Source organism: Hippocampus comes, unplaced genomic scaffold (assembly GCF_001891065.2).
Source record: "Hippocampus comes isolate QL1 unplaced genomic scaffold, H_comes_QL1_v1.1 scaffold367, whole genome shotgun sequence".
Classification (NCBI taxonomy): Eukaryota; Metazoa; Chordata; class Actinopteri; order Syngnathiformes; family Syngnathidae; genus Hippocampus; species Hippocampus comes.
This window is the reverse complement of record NW_017805741.1, coordinates 1504956-1518235: the sequence shown is the minus strand read 5'-3', so window position 1 is coordinate 1518235 and position 13280 is coordinate 1504956. Positions and strand designations below refer to the sequence as shown.

Here is a 13280-nt window from a genome sequence, read left to right as displayed (position 1 = left end):
CATGTCATTTAAACTATCACCAATGGCATTGTTTCTTGAACTAGTCAGATTTCAAGTTCATCAGGTGAGCTGGCGCTCGATGTCATCATTTTCCCTCATCCTTTGATTGATTTGCTCAGAGCAAGCCAAGTTTGCTTCAATAGGGATCTGCGCATAATAACCATCCATTCACAATGCGTCTCTGGTGCGTAGGATATGATGTACAGTATTTTATTCAAATGTTTTGTGTTCCCCTGTGTAAATATTGAGTCTAACTGTCTGCAGGTGATTTTATATTACATTTTTTTCTGTTTTGAGGACAAATGTTGTCCACCTTTCTCGCGGGAGTGGGGGGGGGGTGCTCATGCAGCAGCACCTTGTGATTGGCGCTCACGGCGGAGACTGATGGAGCAGAGCGCGGGCATCATCCGGCAACATCCACCTGCTTCCCTCCATCCTGGACCAGTGTTGGGCTGCAACGTCATCCGTCCCCGCCCTGCCCGAGCCCGCCTGCAGTGTCGCTGCCTCCAGATGAGGATGGCCGCGCTCCACGGCCTTGCCACCGAGCCTTGTCCCGACCGGCAATTAAGGGGCTCCGGCGACCGAACCGCGTGACTCCAGCACCCCACCCCCCTCCTCCAAAACCGTCGGCCGGCGTGGAAGCGCACGAACGTGTGAGGAAGCGGCGGACTTCGAAGCTCCGGTCGCGGGGTACCGCGACGATGATGACCACCGCGGAGGCGCGCTAAGGAAGACGAGAAATAAGTCAAACGCTCGAGCCCCGTCCGAGGATTCGAGAGCGTCACGCCGTGGGATGCCTTTTGGACCGGGTGGAGCCGCGCGTCGTTGAATAAAAGATGAGGGACACCCCCCACCCCACCGCCCCGCTACTCGGGAGCGGTTGATGTTTATTTCTGAGGGTGACGTGAGCCCATCGCCGTCGCTGGAGACGTGATGCGCGGGCGGGCGAGCGTGCTACAGGCGCCCCTGTCCGAGCGGTTCTTCTCCACGGCCACCACACGGTGTTTGCTTTGATGCAAGCTGCTCCGTCTGTCTCCTTTCACAACTTGCGAGGCCTCGACGTGGAACATGCCCGGGCCGTGTGGACGACACGACCGACTGATATCGCGTGGGGGCTGCAGCCAAGTGCTGTAAACAACGATTTCAAGCGATTTCCCCCACCCCTCTCCGTTTTCTCTTGTCCTCAATAGGCGAGCTGGTGCTAGAGCTGACTTTGGGAAAAACGACAACAACAAAAGCAGAATTATATATACAGTATATATAATTTTTTTTGGGGGGGGGCTGGGGGGTGAAAGGAAAAAACTCAGCGATGTCTTGTTCTCAATAACATATATACATAACAGGGTTGTTTTTCAAAAGTGGGACGAAGCCGGGGACAACTCAGCCCAGTAGTGGGAGAACATGCAAACTCCACGAAGGAAGGCCGCGGCCCAGATTCAAACCCGGAACCTCAGAACCGCGAGGCAAACGTGCCAAGCTCTCGTCAAGCCCTTTCTCTAAAAGGCCAACAAGGAGCTGCCGCCATGTCCAAAGTGGTCAGCAACAAGGAGAAGAAGTCCTTCAGCAAGAAGCTGTTCCGGAGGAGCTCCGTCCGCTCGGTGGGCAGCTTCATGAACAGAGTTCTCCGGACTCTCTCCACTTTGTCCCACTTCAGTAACGACGAGCAGGCCGCCCGCGATGACCAGGACGATGCCTCGTCGCTCCCCGCCGCCCTCACCGGCGGCTCGCTGCAGTCGGACGACAGCGACTGCGGGGGCTTCCCCTTCGGCGACAAGGTGCCAGGCGTGGCCGGGCTCAAGAACCACGGCAACACCTGCTTCATGAACGCCATCCTTCAGTGCCTGAGCAACACAGAGCTGTTCGCCGAGTACCTGGCCCTGGAGCAGTTCCGGGGCGAGGATGGCGGAGGAGGCGGGGGATCCCAGACCGGCGCCGGTGCCGACACCAAGGCGAGTAAGTCCAACGGGGTCCTGGTGCAGAAGAAGTCCGGCCAACATCAGCAGCAGCAGCGGCAGCAGGAAGAATCCGGGGAGGTGACGGAGCAGCTGTCCGGTCTGGTTCGAGCTCTGTGGACCTTTGAGTACACGCCCCAGCACAGCAGAGACTTCAAGGTAGGCTCTGGCTTGTGGCAGTCATCCCTGCATATTGGCACTTTGATAGAGACCATTTTATCCAGTATGATTCGGATTCTTTTTTTTTTCTTTCTTAATCTATTGAAACGATGGTGTTTGAGAAAAAAAGTCCAAAATTCTACCTTCAGGCCATTTCCCCCATTTTTGCAGTTGCTGTGCCTTGGTCAAGTAACAACGTGTGATGTTTGATGGAATGGTTGACCTTGTGTCTTCCATTTTTTTTCCTTTAGCCTCTTTTTGTTGACAAATAATAAAATCTCCATCTTAAAAGCAGAATGTTCTGCTGAAAAGGGGCTTGCTTTTCAGGGGGAGGGGGGCGTTGAAGCTCAAATGAACCGAATTACCTTTTGGAGCCGCCCGCCTCCCACTTCTCAGCTTTCGTACCAAGCAAACCTTTTCGTCTTTGTCGCCTAACAATGTAGCTTCTGCTCCTCTATTTTCAGCTTTTCAAAGTGAATTTGAGGACTCTGTAGTTGCTCCCTCAAAGCGCTCCTATTTTGGGCTGTTTTTTCTTTTTTCCCCCCTCTCCCTTCGCTAGGTTGCCAGCCAGAGTCTGAACTGTCTGACAGCTTTTAGATGTTTTCTTGTTAGAGCGGCAGTCTCGAAATGTGCACGAGCACTCAGCGGAGTCAGAAGGAGAATTAATGGCGAGGAGAAAGAATCCTTCAAAAGAGTCAAATAGCAATATGAGAAAAATCAGGATGCGCTCAAACATGTCGACTCGATCCTTTGTATCTTGATGCTGCAGAACAGAAATGCTGAACGTATTGCATCTGTCTAGCTAGCGAGCTACAAATCCGTCTTCAAACTACAGAACCGTCTACCGACCGACAAACTTGGCTGTCTACGTGATCTAATCTGATCTAATGTATCTTATCCATCGATCTGGCTAATAAGGCGTGTGTCTCTCCTCCGCAGAACGTGGTGTCAAAGAGCGCCCTTCAGTTCAAGGGCAACTCCCAACACGACGCCCAGGAATTCCTCCTGTGGCTGCTGGATCGAGTTCACGAAGACCTCAACAACATCATCCGTCCTGACGTCAGGCCACCCAGGACGGTAAGCGTTAAGCACATGGTGTTTATTTTCAGAGGGGCTAAAAATACTCCGCGCGCAGTACGGATACAGCTACCTGAAAAATCAACGCTCGTACACCAATGAAGTGCGGGATTCTTTTTTTTTTAAATTGGGTGGCGTGTGCATCCTTGTTTTTGGCCTTCCAGCCTCCGGTGGAGAACGAAAACGCTCCCGGAGGATCTCCACTCCCAGCGCCCGGCTCGTTTGTGCAAGAGCTTTTCCAGGCACAATACAGGTACCGAGCATCCGCCCGGCCGCTGTTTGTCTTCCGACTTGACAAATGCGCCGCGTTGTCTTTTGCGCTTGACTTTTGTTGACGCACAAACACTGCCCATATGAGCTGCATCGTCTGGGAGCTTTTCTGTCAACGTGCAGCGTTGTGTTTATGAAATGCGTGAACCGACGCCACTTGACGTTTTGATGTGCAAATACCAGCAAATCGCTCAAGTGACCACAAGCGCCTTCCTGACACGAGAGTTTCCAAGGACCGTCCGTCTTGTTTTTTTGCTCGCAGATTGACCACGTGAAAGTTTCCCAAAATGTCAACCTCGTAACGGATTGCGAAGCGAGCCGGTTTGGTGTGAGTTTGTTGACGTTTGTGCGCAGATCCTCGCTGACTTGTCCTCACTGCCAGAAACAGAGCAACACCTTTGATCCTTTTCTCTGCATCTCACTGCCAATCCCCGTACCTCACACGCGGTGAGTTTGCGACCGTGAAAAAGAGACAGGCGGACCAAAGGCACGCTGAAATTCGCAGCTGCGCTCGCTCGGGCTTTCTCGCCTTTCATTTGCTTTCTTCCTCCCTCGCCGTGCGTTTGTGCGGATGCAGGCCCTTGTACGTGACGGTGGTGTACCAGGGCAAGTGCTCCCACTGTATGAGGGTCGGGGTGGCCGTGCCTCTGTCTGGCACCATGTCCAGGCTCAGACAAGCGGTGGCGCAGGAGACCAAAATCCCCGCTCAGCAGGTACGTCCTCCTCCGCGCCCGCCACGCGGCGGCTCGGGAAGCGCCGCCTTAAGGGGGGCTCCGCGTCCGCCCTTCAGATCGTCCTCACCGAGATGTACTCCGACGGCTTCCACCGCTCCTTCTGCGACGACGACGACGACCTGGAGATCATCCAGGAGAGTGACTCCATCTTTGCCTTCGAGACGCCCGAGCTCTTCAGGCCCGATCAGATCCGCTCCAAGCGAGGCGGTACGCCGACCCGCTCGTTCGTGCGTACGACTAGCGTCTGCTCGATGTGGCAGAAATGCCTTCGCTCCCAGACAAAACTCACCGAAACCAAGTACCGACGCCGCATCTACTTTTGAAACTAGCACAATGACAGATAATTGTGCACACGTCTGATGATTTGCCCGCGTGTCAAATCGCCACACTGTCGCGCCTGGCGAAGGAGGCCTTACTCCAGGTCCGATTCTATTTCTTTATTTTTTCCAACTTAAATCCCTCTATTTACATTTTTTTTCCAATTAAGATAACATGAAGTCATCAAACATGCAGTCGATATCTATTGAAGAGTAGTTTTTGTTGTTGTTGTTTCATCGAAATAATGTAACCAATGACCATTTTTGACCACGAAACAGGGAGCCCACACGCCAACCTCAACCAGAACAACTTGAAGTACAGCACGGATAACAATCGGTTATCCCCGCAAATCCAGGAGCCCGCAACCCCGCCCCTCAGCCCCAACAAGAACACGGGACCGGAGGAGAAGGTGGTGCTCTTGGTCTGTAACCGAGCCTGCGCCGGTCAGCAGGGACGCAGGTACGTGGAGAGGAAGCGGCCGAGTTGAAGTCTCTGCGTTTGGAAGGGCGTAACCGGGCTGCTTTGGGGATCCCCCGCAGGTTTGGCAATCCTTTCATCCTCTACCTGGAGCGTACGGTCACATGGGACGGACTCCAGAAGGAAATTTTGGAGAAGATGCGTCACGTCTTGCGGCCTGGAGCCGCCGTGCAGGCACGTGCTGTGAAAAGAAGGCAATTTCACCGCCCGCCCGCCTGTGACGTGGCTGTGCTCTTGCGGTCTCGTAGGCAGGGCCCTTCACGTTGCGCGTGGTGGGGGTCGTCGGGATCACGTATCTCCTGCCTCAGGAGGAGCAGCCGCTCTGCCATCCTTCTGTGGAGAGGTAAGGCTGTCCGCCACCGCGAAGGGGCATCGCCGCTCCTTCCGCTCCCGCCTCGAGGTCGACCGCTATCGACGTTTCTGTCACTTTCATCGGATTTGACAGTCCAACTGCCACTGGCTCAAAAGAACCTCTCCTTTTCAACAGAGCATACAAGTCTTGCGGTGCCGGGGGGCCGCCGCACGTCAAAATTGTTGCGGAATGGGACAAGGAGACGAAAGACTCGTAAGTACGGCCGCCGCATTCGCTCCGCCTGTACGCACGATATGGCCTCGTGCACGCCCCCGCCAGCTGCCCCCCCGCGCCGGGATCGAGTCACCGCTGTGGTTTACTTGCAGTCTCTTCAAAAGAGCCGAGGACGAATACATCCCCGATGCTGAAAGTGTGCGCCATATGAAGGAGCAGCACCTCCAGCCTCAGAACTGCTCACTCGCTCAGTGCTTTCAGCTCTACACCAAAGAGGAACAGGTGCGCCGCCGTCGGGACGTCTTCAAACGAGCTTTTTCAACACCTTGTCAGTTGATTTGAACACAGGAAAAAAAAAAAAAAAGCAAACGATGCAAGTGTGCTTGAAAAGGTGTCCTTGACTGGATTGAAAAAAAGTGAAGCTGTAACGCAGTGCAATTGTGCTTGAATATAAGAAGGTAAAAATAATCAAAAGTGTCCTGTGGTCGATAGACCACTAGAGGGAGCCCGTGTAGCGCAACAGCTAATTGAAACAACTGAACGAGAGAGAAAAAAAAAAAACAAAGCAAACAAGTTGCAGTCGGTTGGATTTGAGTTTTGGCAATTTCCTGTGCCCAGCTTGCCCCCGATGACGCCTGGCGCTGTCCGCACTGCAAGCAGCTTCAGCAGGGCAGCATCAAGCTGAGTTTGTGGACGCTGCCTGACATCCTCATTCTTCACCTCAAGCGCTTCAGACAGGTATGGGGGGGGCGGCGAGGCTTTCAGGGGGACGCCGCTGAATTTTTTCCATTCCTTCAGGATGGCGATCGGCGGATGAAAATGCAGAACATGGTCAAGTTCCCGCTGACGGGCATGGACATGGCGCCGCACATGGTGAAGAGGAGCCAGAGCAGCTGGAGTCTGCCTTCGCACTGGTCGCCGTGGAGACGGCCGTACGGCTTGGGTCGGGATCCCGAGGATTACCTTTACGACCTCTACGCCGTGTGCAACCATCACGGGACCATGCAGGGAGGACACTACACAGGTACGGCGCCGTCCAGCGGACAGCGAGCCGGGCCGATGCTGACGCCGCCCCCCCCGCTTTGTTTCTTTTTGCATTTTGAATCTCGCAGCTCAGTGTAAGAACTCCATTGACGGGCAGTGGTATTGCTTCGACGATAGCGACGTCCATCCCATATCGGAAGAGGACGTCTGCAAGCAGACGGCTTACATCTTGTTTTACCAGAGACGCGCCACCATTCCGTCTTGGTCTGCCAACAGTTCGGTGGGAGGTAATTTACTTGCTTCTATTTCCTCCATTTCGACTTGTTTGGGATTGCAGTATTACTTGCGACTTGTATACATCTACGCATATTTATAGTCCCGATCTTGGGTTCAACGGGCATCCGTTATATGCGGGTTTTCGGGGATTGGCGGGCCAGGTCGGGCCGGTCCCTATTCCCTTGCGAACGCTGGGGGTCGACTGTACTATAATTGACGCGAGATCAACTGAATGACCGCCGGGGGCCTTTAGGATCGACGAGTTCTTCCCTGTGCGAGCATTGGATCAGCCGTCTGATGGGAAGCCGTCCGCCGAGCCAAGCGTCGTCCGGTTCCTCCAGACGGACGTCGTTGGCCTCCCTCTCCGAGTCGGCGGAGTTTGCCGGCGAACGCAGCGAGGATGACGGTGAGCGCGCAAATTCCTCCCGACGTGTGCCGCACGCCTTCTGACGTGAGCCTTTCCGGCGCGCAGGTTTATCGAGCCGCCCCGCCGTCAGAGGCATGCAGAGGCAGAGCTTCTCCTCCAGAACGTCCATCGCCAGTCCGCTCGTGCTCAGCGAGAACGGCCAGAAGCCTTCCTGGTGCTCTGCCAAGCTGCAGCTGCGTTCCAACTCCCCGTCGCGCTTCTCCCTGGAATCCCACTCCTCTTCCCCGACGCTGGAAATGATCGGGGAGGTGGTTGACACCCATCTGTCCACGTCCCGCTTCGGCGGTTCGCCCAAGCTCGGAGGTAAGTCCGCCCTGGCGGCGTTGGATCGTAACGCCGGCGCGAAGAGGCTGTTTGAGCAGCTTCACCCCAAAGCGACGTCGCAGGCCGAGCTCAGAAGCTCCTCGCAGGCCGGGGACAACAACAATCTCGTCAGCGGCGCCGAACAATTCGCTCCTCGGCACGGCACGGCCGCTAAGGAGCAGAAACAAAGAAACGTGGCCGCGGACGGCGCGGGTGCAAAACGCAGCTCGGCAAAGACCGGCACAGAGAGCGAAAGGAGCCCCAGGAAGCGGCCCGCCGCCTCCTCCACGTCCTCCAGCTCTTTGTCTCCTGCGTCCCCGGCCGTCGTCAAGTCGCCCGCCCGAGCGCCGGCGAAGGGTGCCGCGTCCCATCCGAGGGACAAGACCGACGCGGCGCCCAAAGCCAGCAAGGCCGCTTCCTCCAGAACGGCGACGCCTTCCAAAAGAGGCCCGTCCCAAACCCGCGACGAATTCCATCCCGACTCCGCCCAGCAGAGGAGGAGCGCTTCGCCGGCAAGCGCGCACCCTCAGAGGAGGACGGCTGCCAAAGGAGGCGGTGATAAAAGCTCGGCCTCGGGAAAGACCAAAGGAGCCGACAGGAGCGCCGGCCGGGATTCTTCGCGCACCAGCGCCGTCTCGGAGAAGAAGGTTCCCAACGGCGGTCCTCCGTCCAGGTCCGGCGCCGGCGGCAAAGCCGAGGGCAGGCCCGTTCGAGCCTTGGAGAACAGGACGGTCGCCCGAAGCTCGAGCAGCAGCTCCTCCGTGACGAGTCTGCGATCCTCGGCCGTCGGCGCCGCGTCTGCCGCCCCGTCGTCCAAAGGTCCCCGAAGGAACAGCAAGACGGAGGACAAAGCTTTGTCCTTCTTCAAAACGGCCCTGAGGCCCAAAGGCCCCCCCAAATCCACGGAGGGCGGCAAAGCCACGGCCTCGGACCCCAAAGCAAGTCCGGAAGACGCCGGCGGAGACGCGGCGAGAGACGGAAGCGGCAAGAAAGCCCAGATGGCGGCCTCGGACGCCACCGCCGCCGCGGCCAAGGACAAGGAATCCTCCAAAGGTTCCGCCGCAGCCAAACATTTGCTGCCGCCCGCCGCTAAATCCAAACTCTCCGAAACGAGCGAGCAGGCTTCTTCTGCCAGAGAACCTTCAAAGAAAGAAGCCGCCCGAAAGACGGCGCCGTCCAGGAAAATCCCCATCAACTCCACACAATCGAGCCAGAAGTCCAAATGAAATCCACGCGAGCGCCCGAGGTTCATCTCGCTCTCCTTTGTCGTGCGGCTCCGAACGCCGAGTTGACTGACGCCTTTGGCCTTCCGGTGCTGCCCGCTTGACGGCCGCCATTCCGAACACTCGCTGTCCACTTTGTTCTGTCGTGATTGACCAGCGGCTTTGACCAAAGCACCTTTGGATGCTTGTGATGATTTCCAGGAAATACCGGACTGTACTGCACGGAAGCACGGGCGGCCCTCACTTTAGTTTACTGCGATGTTTTGGTGCGTTAGCATTCGGGAGGATTGAAATCTCCTTCATTAATTAAAAAAAAAAAAAAAAAAAAAAAAGTATAAAGTAAAATAAATCTATATCTCTATAATACTTGTGGCGCCCACTGGTGGCCTGGAAGCTCTCTGACTGCCACGCTGTCTCGGAACATTCCTCTCAAAGAAGAACACAAAAGGCCATCCGACACAACGCCGGCCCCAACCGTTCGGTCCGCTTGCACCATCGAATGAGATCCGCTTCTGCTTTTGCAAAGACAACACCGCTCTTATTTTTTTCGCTGTAGGGGCGGCGGGGACCGAGCTCAGCATGGACTTCGGCAAAAACAAACAAAAACTTTCGATCCAATGTTTGACTGATTTTGAGCCGCTCGATGGCTTTTTTTTTTTTTTTTCCCCATGGCGTTTGACCGGAGGTCTCAAAATGAATTGATTGCTCAATGATGACACCATTTTGGTTGCGTTCGGTCTGACTGCTGCTTCAAACTAATTTTTAACAGGTGAATCCGTTTTTTTTTTGTCCATCGTGTCACGTTTTTGAGCGATAGGATCCCCGTTTTCTGAAAAATTCTGAAATAAATGCGCGCCTATGTATGGAAATGAAACACCGAGATGGAATAATGACAAGCTCCGAAAACCAAAACAATGCATGGCAGGAAATAGAACAGTAAAAACAGAACATGACTTTCATTTTGGAATCAACAAAATCTAACTCGACAGGATCTTTTGTATTATTAATTAATTTATTTGTTGATTGCGAATTGTCCGAATCCAAACGTAAGGTCGAGCGTTTGGGGCAAGGGGGGGGGTCTCATTTGTTTGCGCAGCTCGCCCCCGAGCATGCGGAACGTCTCCAGAGCGCCTTTGCGGCGACTCCTCCTTCACCGCTTTGTGCACGCGTTGTGAAAATGGTTGCATGACGACTGGCTTCTGCATGCACTCAACTATGCAAGCGACGTCTCGCTCGGTTTGATGACGTACAGCTCTTGGCTCTGTACATAGTGTTTCTTAAGTGTTCTATTTTTCCAAAAAACAAAACACACACAAAAAAAAAAAAAAAAATGCCAGCATCAGAGAGCATGTGAAAGGCATCCTTTATCCACGCTTTGTTTGCACAAGTCTACATTTTGTATGAATGTCCACCAACTGCTCATGGAAGTAAACCGGCTCACTTGAAACCCGAGGATCGTGTTGGTTTTGTCTGAGGCCTGTTCGTGGCGCGCTTTATGTGTGTGCGTGTGTGATATTCAGAGTCAAAAAAATAGCTTTTATTCAATGGAAATGGAATAAGTAATCAGAACATTCCATTGATTCATTTAAAAACAAACAAACAACAAAAAAAGATTTCCATTGCGTTGCCCATGGTGTCCTCTTGATGGCGCTGTACATTTTCCTGCAAATAACAGTTGAAGAAATTGGTGCAAGACCCAATTTGTTCCGGAGAAGCGTCCTTTAATTGGAACCGCCTATTCGTATGATGAAGACGTCTGGTGGGGTCGACTATCCGGCCATCAGTGAAGGCGACGCCTTTATGAAACTACAGGAGCGTCATTTATTGAAGATGTGATTCAATTGCACTTTTATTAGTTTGGCCCCAGGCTGGCGGCGCTAGCCCCGCCTCTTTTTCCTCCTTTCCCCTCTTGTAATTCTCTCGAAATGTCATCAATTTCACCGATTGCTTTCTCGCCTTTTTTTTTTCCACCTTTCCGTCGCCTGGCAAGTGATCCAAATGGCCCGCGGTGACACGAGGCCTTCTCTTCCCACGTGCGATGTTTCGACTGATGGAGAATTTGCTGAACTTAAAATCTCGCCTTGAATGTCATGAAGAAAAAAAAAAGGGAAAAAAAAGAACCCTCGCCGAGCGCAACCTGGCACGAGACTGTGCTGCAAAGGAGCCAGACTTCTTCTGCTCCCACATCAATAATCATCTCCAGTTTGTATCGCTTCCAAGAGAGCCTCATTAGCGAGACCTCCTCGGAGAATTCTGAAAGTTTTATCTGAATTCAAGCGTGACATCGGCCTTGTCGACATCGCGTCCACGCGGAATGAGTTGACGCGTCGGCCGGGTGTTGGCTCCGCTCCAAATGTGCCCGACGCAATCTCAGCGGATCGATCGGTGCAATCTCCGCAAGCCAAATTCGATCCTTACTGATGTCTGCGAGGCTCCCTTTCGACACGCTTTTGTCGCAGGATTGAAGAGGACGAGGGCCACGACCCGCACGCTAAGCAGCGCTTTTCAATTCGCCGTCTTGAGATAATTTGTTGATGACAAGAGCTTTTGTTTGAAGGGCTTCTGGGCCTCGATGGAGTGAAACAATTGAAACGGCACACGCGATCCGAGCGCCCACGCGGCGCCGGAGATTTTTGCAGTTCCTAATCTAGCCGCTGCGCTAAATTCTGGGCTCCGCTAATTGACCCGAAAAGGCAAAAGGTCAAAGAACCTCTCAAGTCAGACACAAGGCTAAATTGGAGTTAGCCTGCAAAGACGGCTTCATTATCTTGCGACGTTCAATTGACGATTTATTCAGAGCTTCAGCTTGGACATTTAGCGTCCGTTGCTCTACTGGCATTTTTGTGGGATAGCAAACCTATCTCACGAGCTCGCCATCTCTGCCTAGCTCGTCGAAAATGGATTCCCACGTACATCATGTCGTGTACACGTTTGACAAAGTGCGGCGAACACATCACCCTCGTGAAGGGTCCTGATTAATTTGTTTCCAACCTTTTTCACCGCCTCCGTCCAGGACGGAATTGCATTTTCAGTGCAAGAACTTTTTCTTGAAGCGGCATAAAAGTCCAAAACAGATTAAATAATTCACTTGTTTCGGGAGCGAGCCCGTCAATTATTTCTCCCTCTCACTCCAGTCCAACGGTGCAATACTTGAGTTCCCTTTTAATTGGAGATGAAAAATCCAGCAAGCCTTGAGTGCGGGCGGCAAGAGAGCAGCTTTTTAGGCCATGCAATATACATGACGCGTCACCGAATTACATAAGCGCCAGCAGATATCGACGGAGAAAAAAAAAAAAAAAAAACAGCTCCGACGCCACCACGCCTCGGGACTGGATTCGAGCTCACCGAGACTTTCAGGAATCACCGGCACGCGTGCCTCTGCAATGTGCAGCCTCGTTTAAAAAAAAGTTTTGATGAGATTGGAATTTGTTGTCATGCGGAAGACAGAAGCCCCCCCGCCCCCCTCTCCCATAAATGAATATCACCTCCATTAGGGACGCTAGCGTGTTAGCCGGAATCCCGAGGCCGTTGCCAACGTGGAGGCGTGTGAAGTATCGCGTGTCTGCCGCCGCTCCTGCTCTGACGCTTCTCCGTGCGTGATTGACAGGGGTGGCAAGGAATCAAGTACTCGTTACTGCGCTCGAGTAGCTTTTTCAGCCATACTCAAATTGCTTTACTCGAGTATTGGCCAGGGCTGCAAAGGCCCTTCGTGAATGCTTCTCTGTCATCTGCACTCCTTCTTGAGCACAGGTGACCTTTGCCACCAATTTTTTGAGAGAGGGCCGCCGCGTTTGCCGCAGCCAGCCGGGTGGTCGGCGGGCAGACCGTGCGAGGCCGCCGCCGTCGTTGGCATCCGTGTGTCTGGATCGACATCACGGGAAGATGAAAAAAAGATGGCGGGATGTCAATCATCGCCTCCGATGTGTCTTTTTTTTTTCTCTCTCTCTCCTTTTGGCCGCCAGCCGCGGCCCCTCCTTGTATCCTCCATCAAGAGAGGCTTTGCAGCAATGCTGAGATGGAAGCTGCACGCGAGAGAAAGGCCAACACTTTGGCTTTCGCACGCGCATCCTGTCAGAAACCAGGCGTGTCTCGCCACTCGGCCTTGAATCTTGCAGGCTTTTTTTGGCACGTGCGTGTGTCACACTCGGTTGGACAAAAGTTGTTCGGTCTTCAGAAGGGAAGATGAGTCAGTGTCTGTCCTGTGTGATTTTCTCAAGGAGATACACGAGTGCTCGGAGAAACATAAAAGGGAAAAGAGCTGTGATGAGCGCAGCTGTCTTCAGCGTCTGACGTGCCATCGGAGAGAAGGGGGCCGTCCTCCGTTGTGTGCGTGTTTGTTTTTTTTGGCTGCGCGGAAGGATGCGCGTGGGAACAAACAACAGTCAAGTTCCAAATCATTTCTCTGGAATCATGTTTTTGACCACCTCACTGTCATAATCGGTCACTGATGCGGTGTTGAAAGCTGCCTGAGCACCGCCGCCTTCCATCAACATCTTGGCGTCAGCTCAGGATGCGGCGGGCCCGCGGGCCGGGGGGCTGCCGACACACGGGCCG

General features: G+C 53.7%; 1 protein-coding gene across 1 annotated transcript; it reads left to right on the top strand.

Moving 5' to 3' along the window:
- Window positions 1-303: 303 nt before the first annotated feature.
- Window positions 304-10178, top strand: LOC109523942 (ubiquitin carboxyl-terminal hydrolase 31-like). Its single transcript, XM_019883436.1, has 16 exons — window positions 304-2111; window positions 3051-3188; window positions 3353-3441; window positions 3813-3905; window positions 4036-4171; window positions 4249-4399; window positions 4789-4969; window positions 5050-5161; window positions 5236-5330; window positions 5475-5552; window positions 5666-5795; window positions 6132-6251; window positions 6312-6537; window positions 6626-6784; window positions 7027-7179; window positions 7246-10178. The coding sequence occupies exons 1-16, from the start codon at window positions 1524-1526 to the stop codon at window positions 8727-8729; spliced, it is 3933 nt and encodes a 1310-aa protein (XP_019738995.1). The 5' UTR covers window positions 304-1523; the 3' UTR covers window positions 8730-10178.
- The last annotated feature ends 3102 nt before the right edge of the window (window positions 10179-13280 follow it).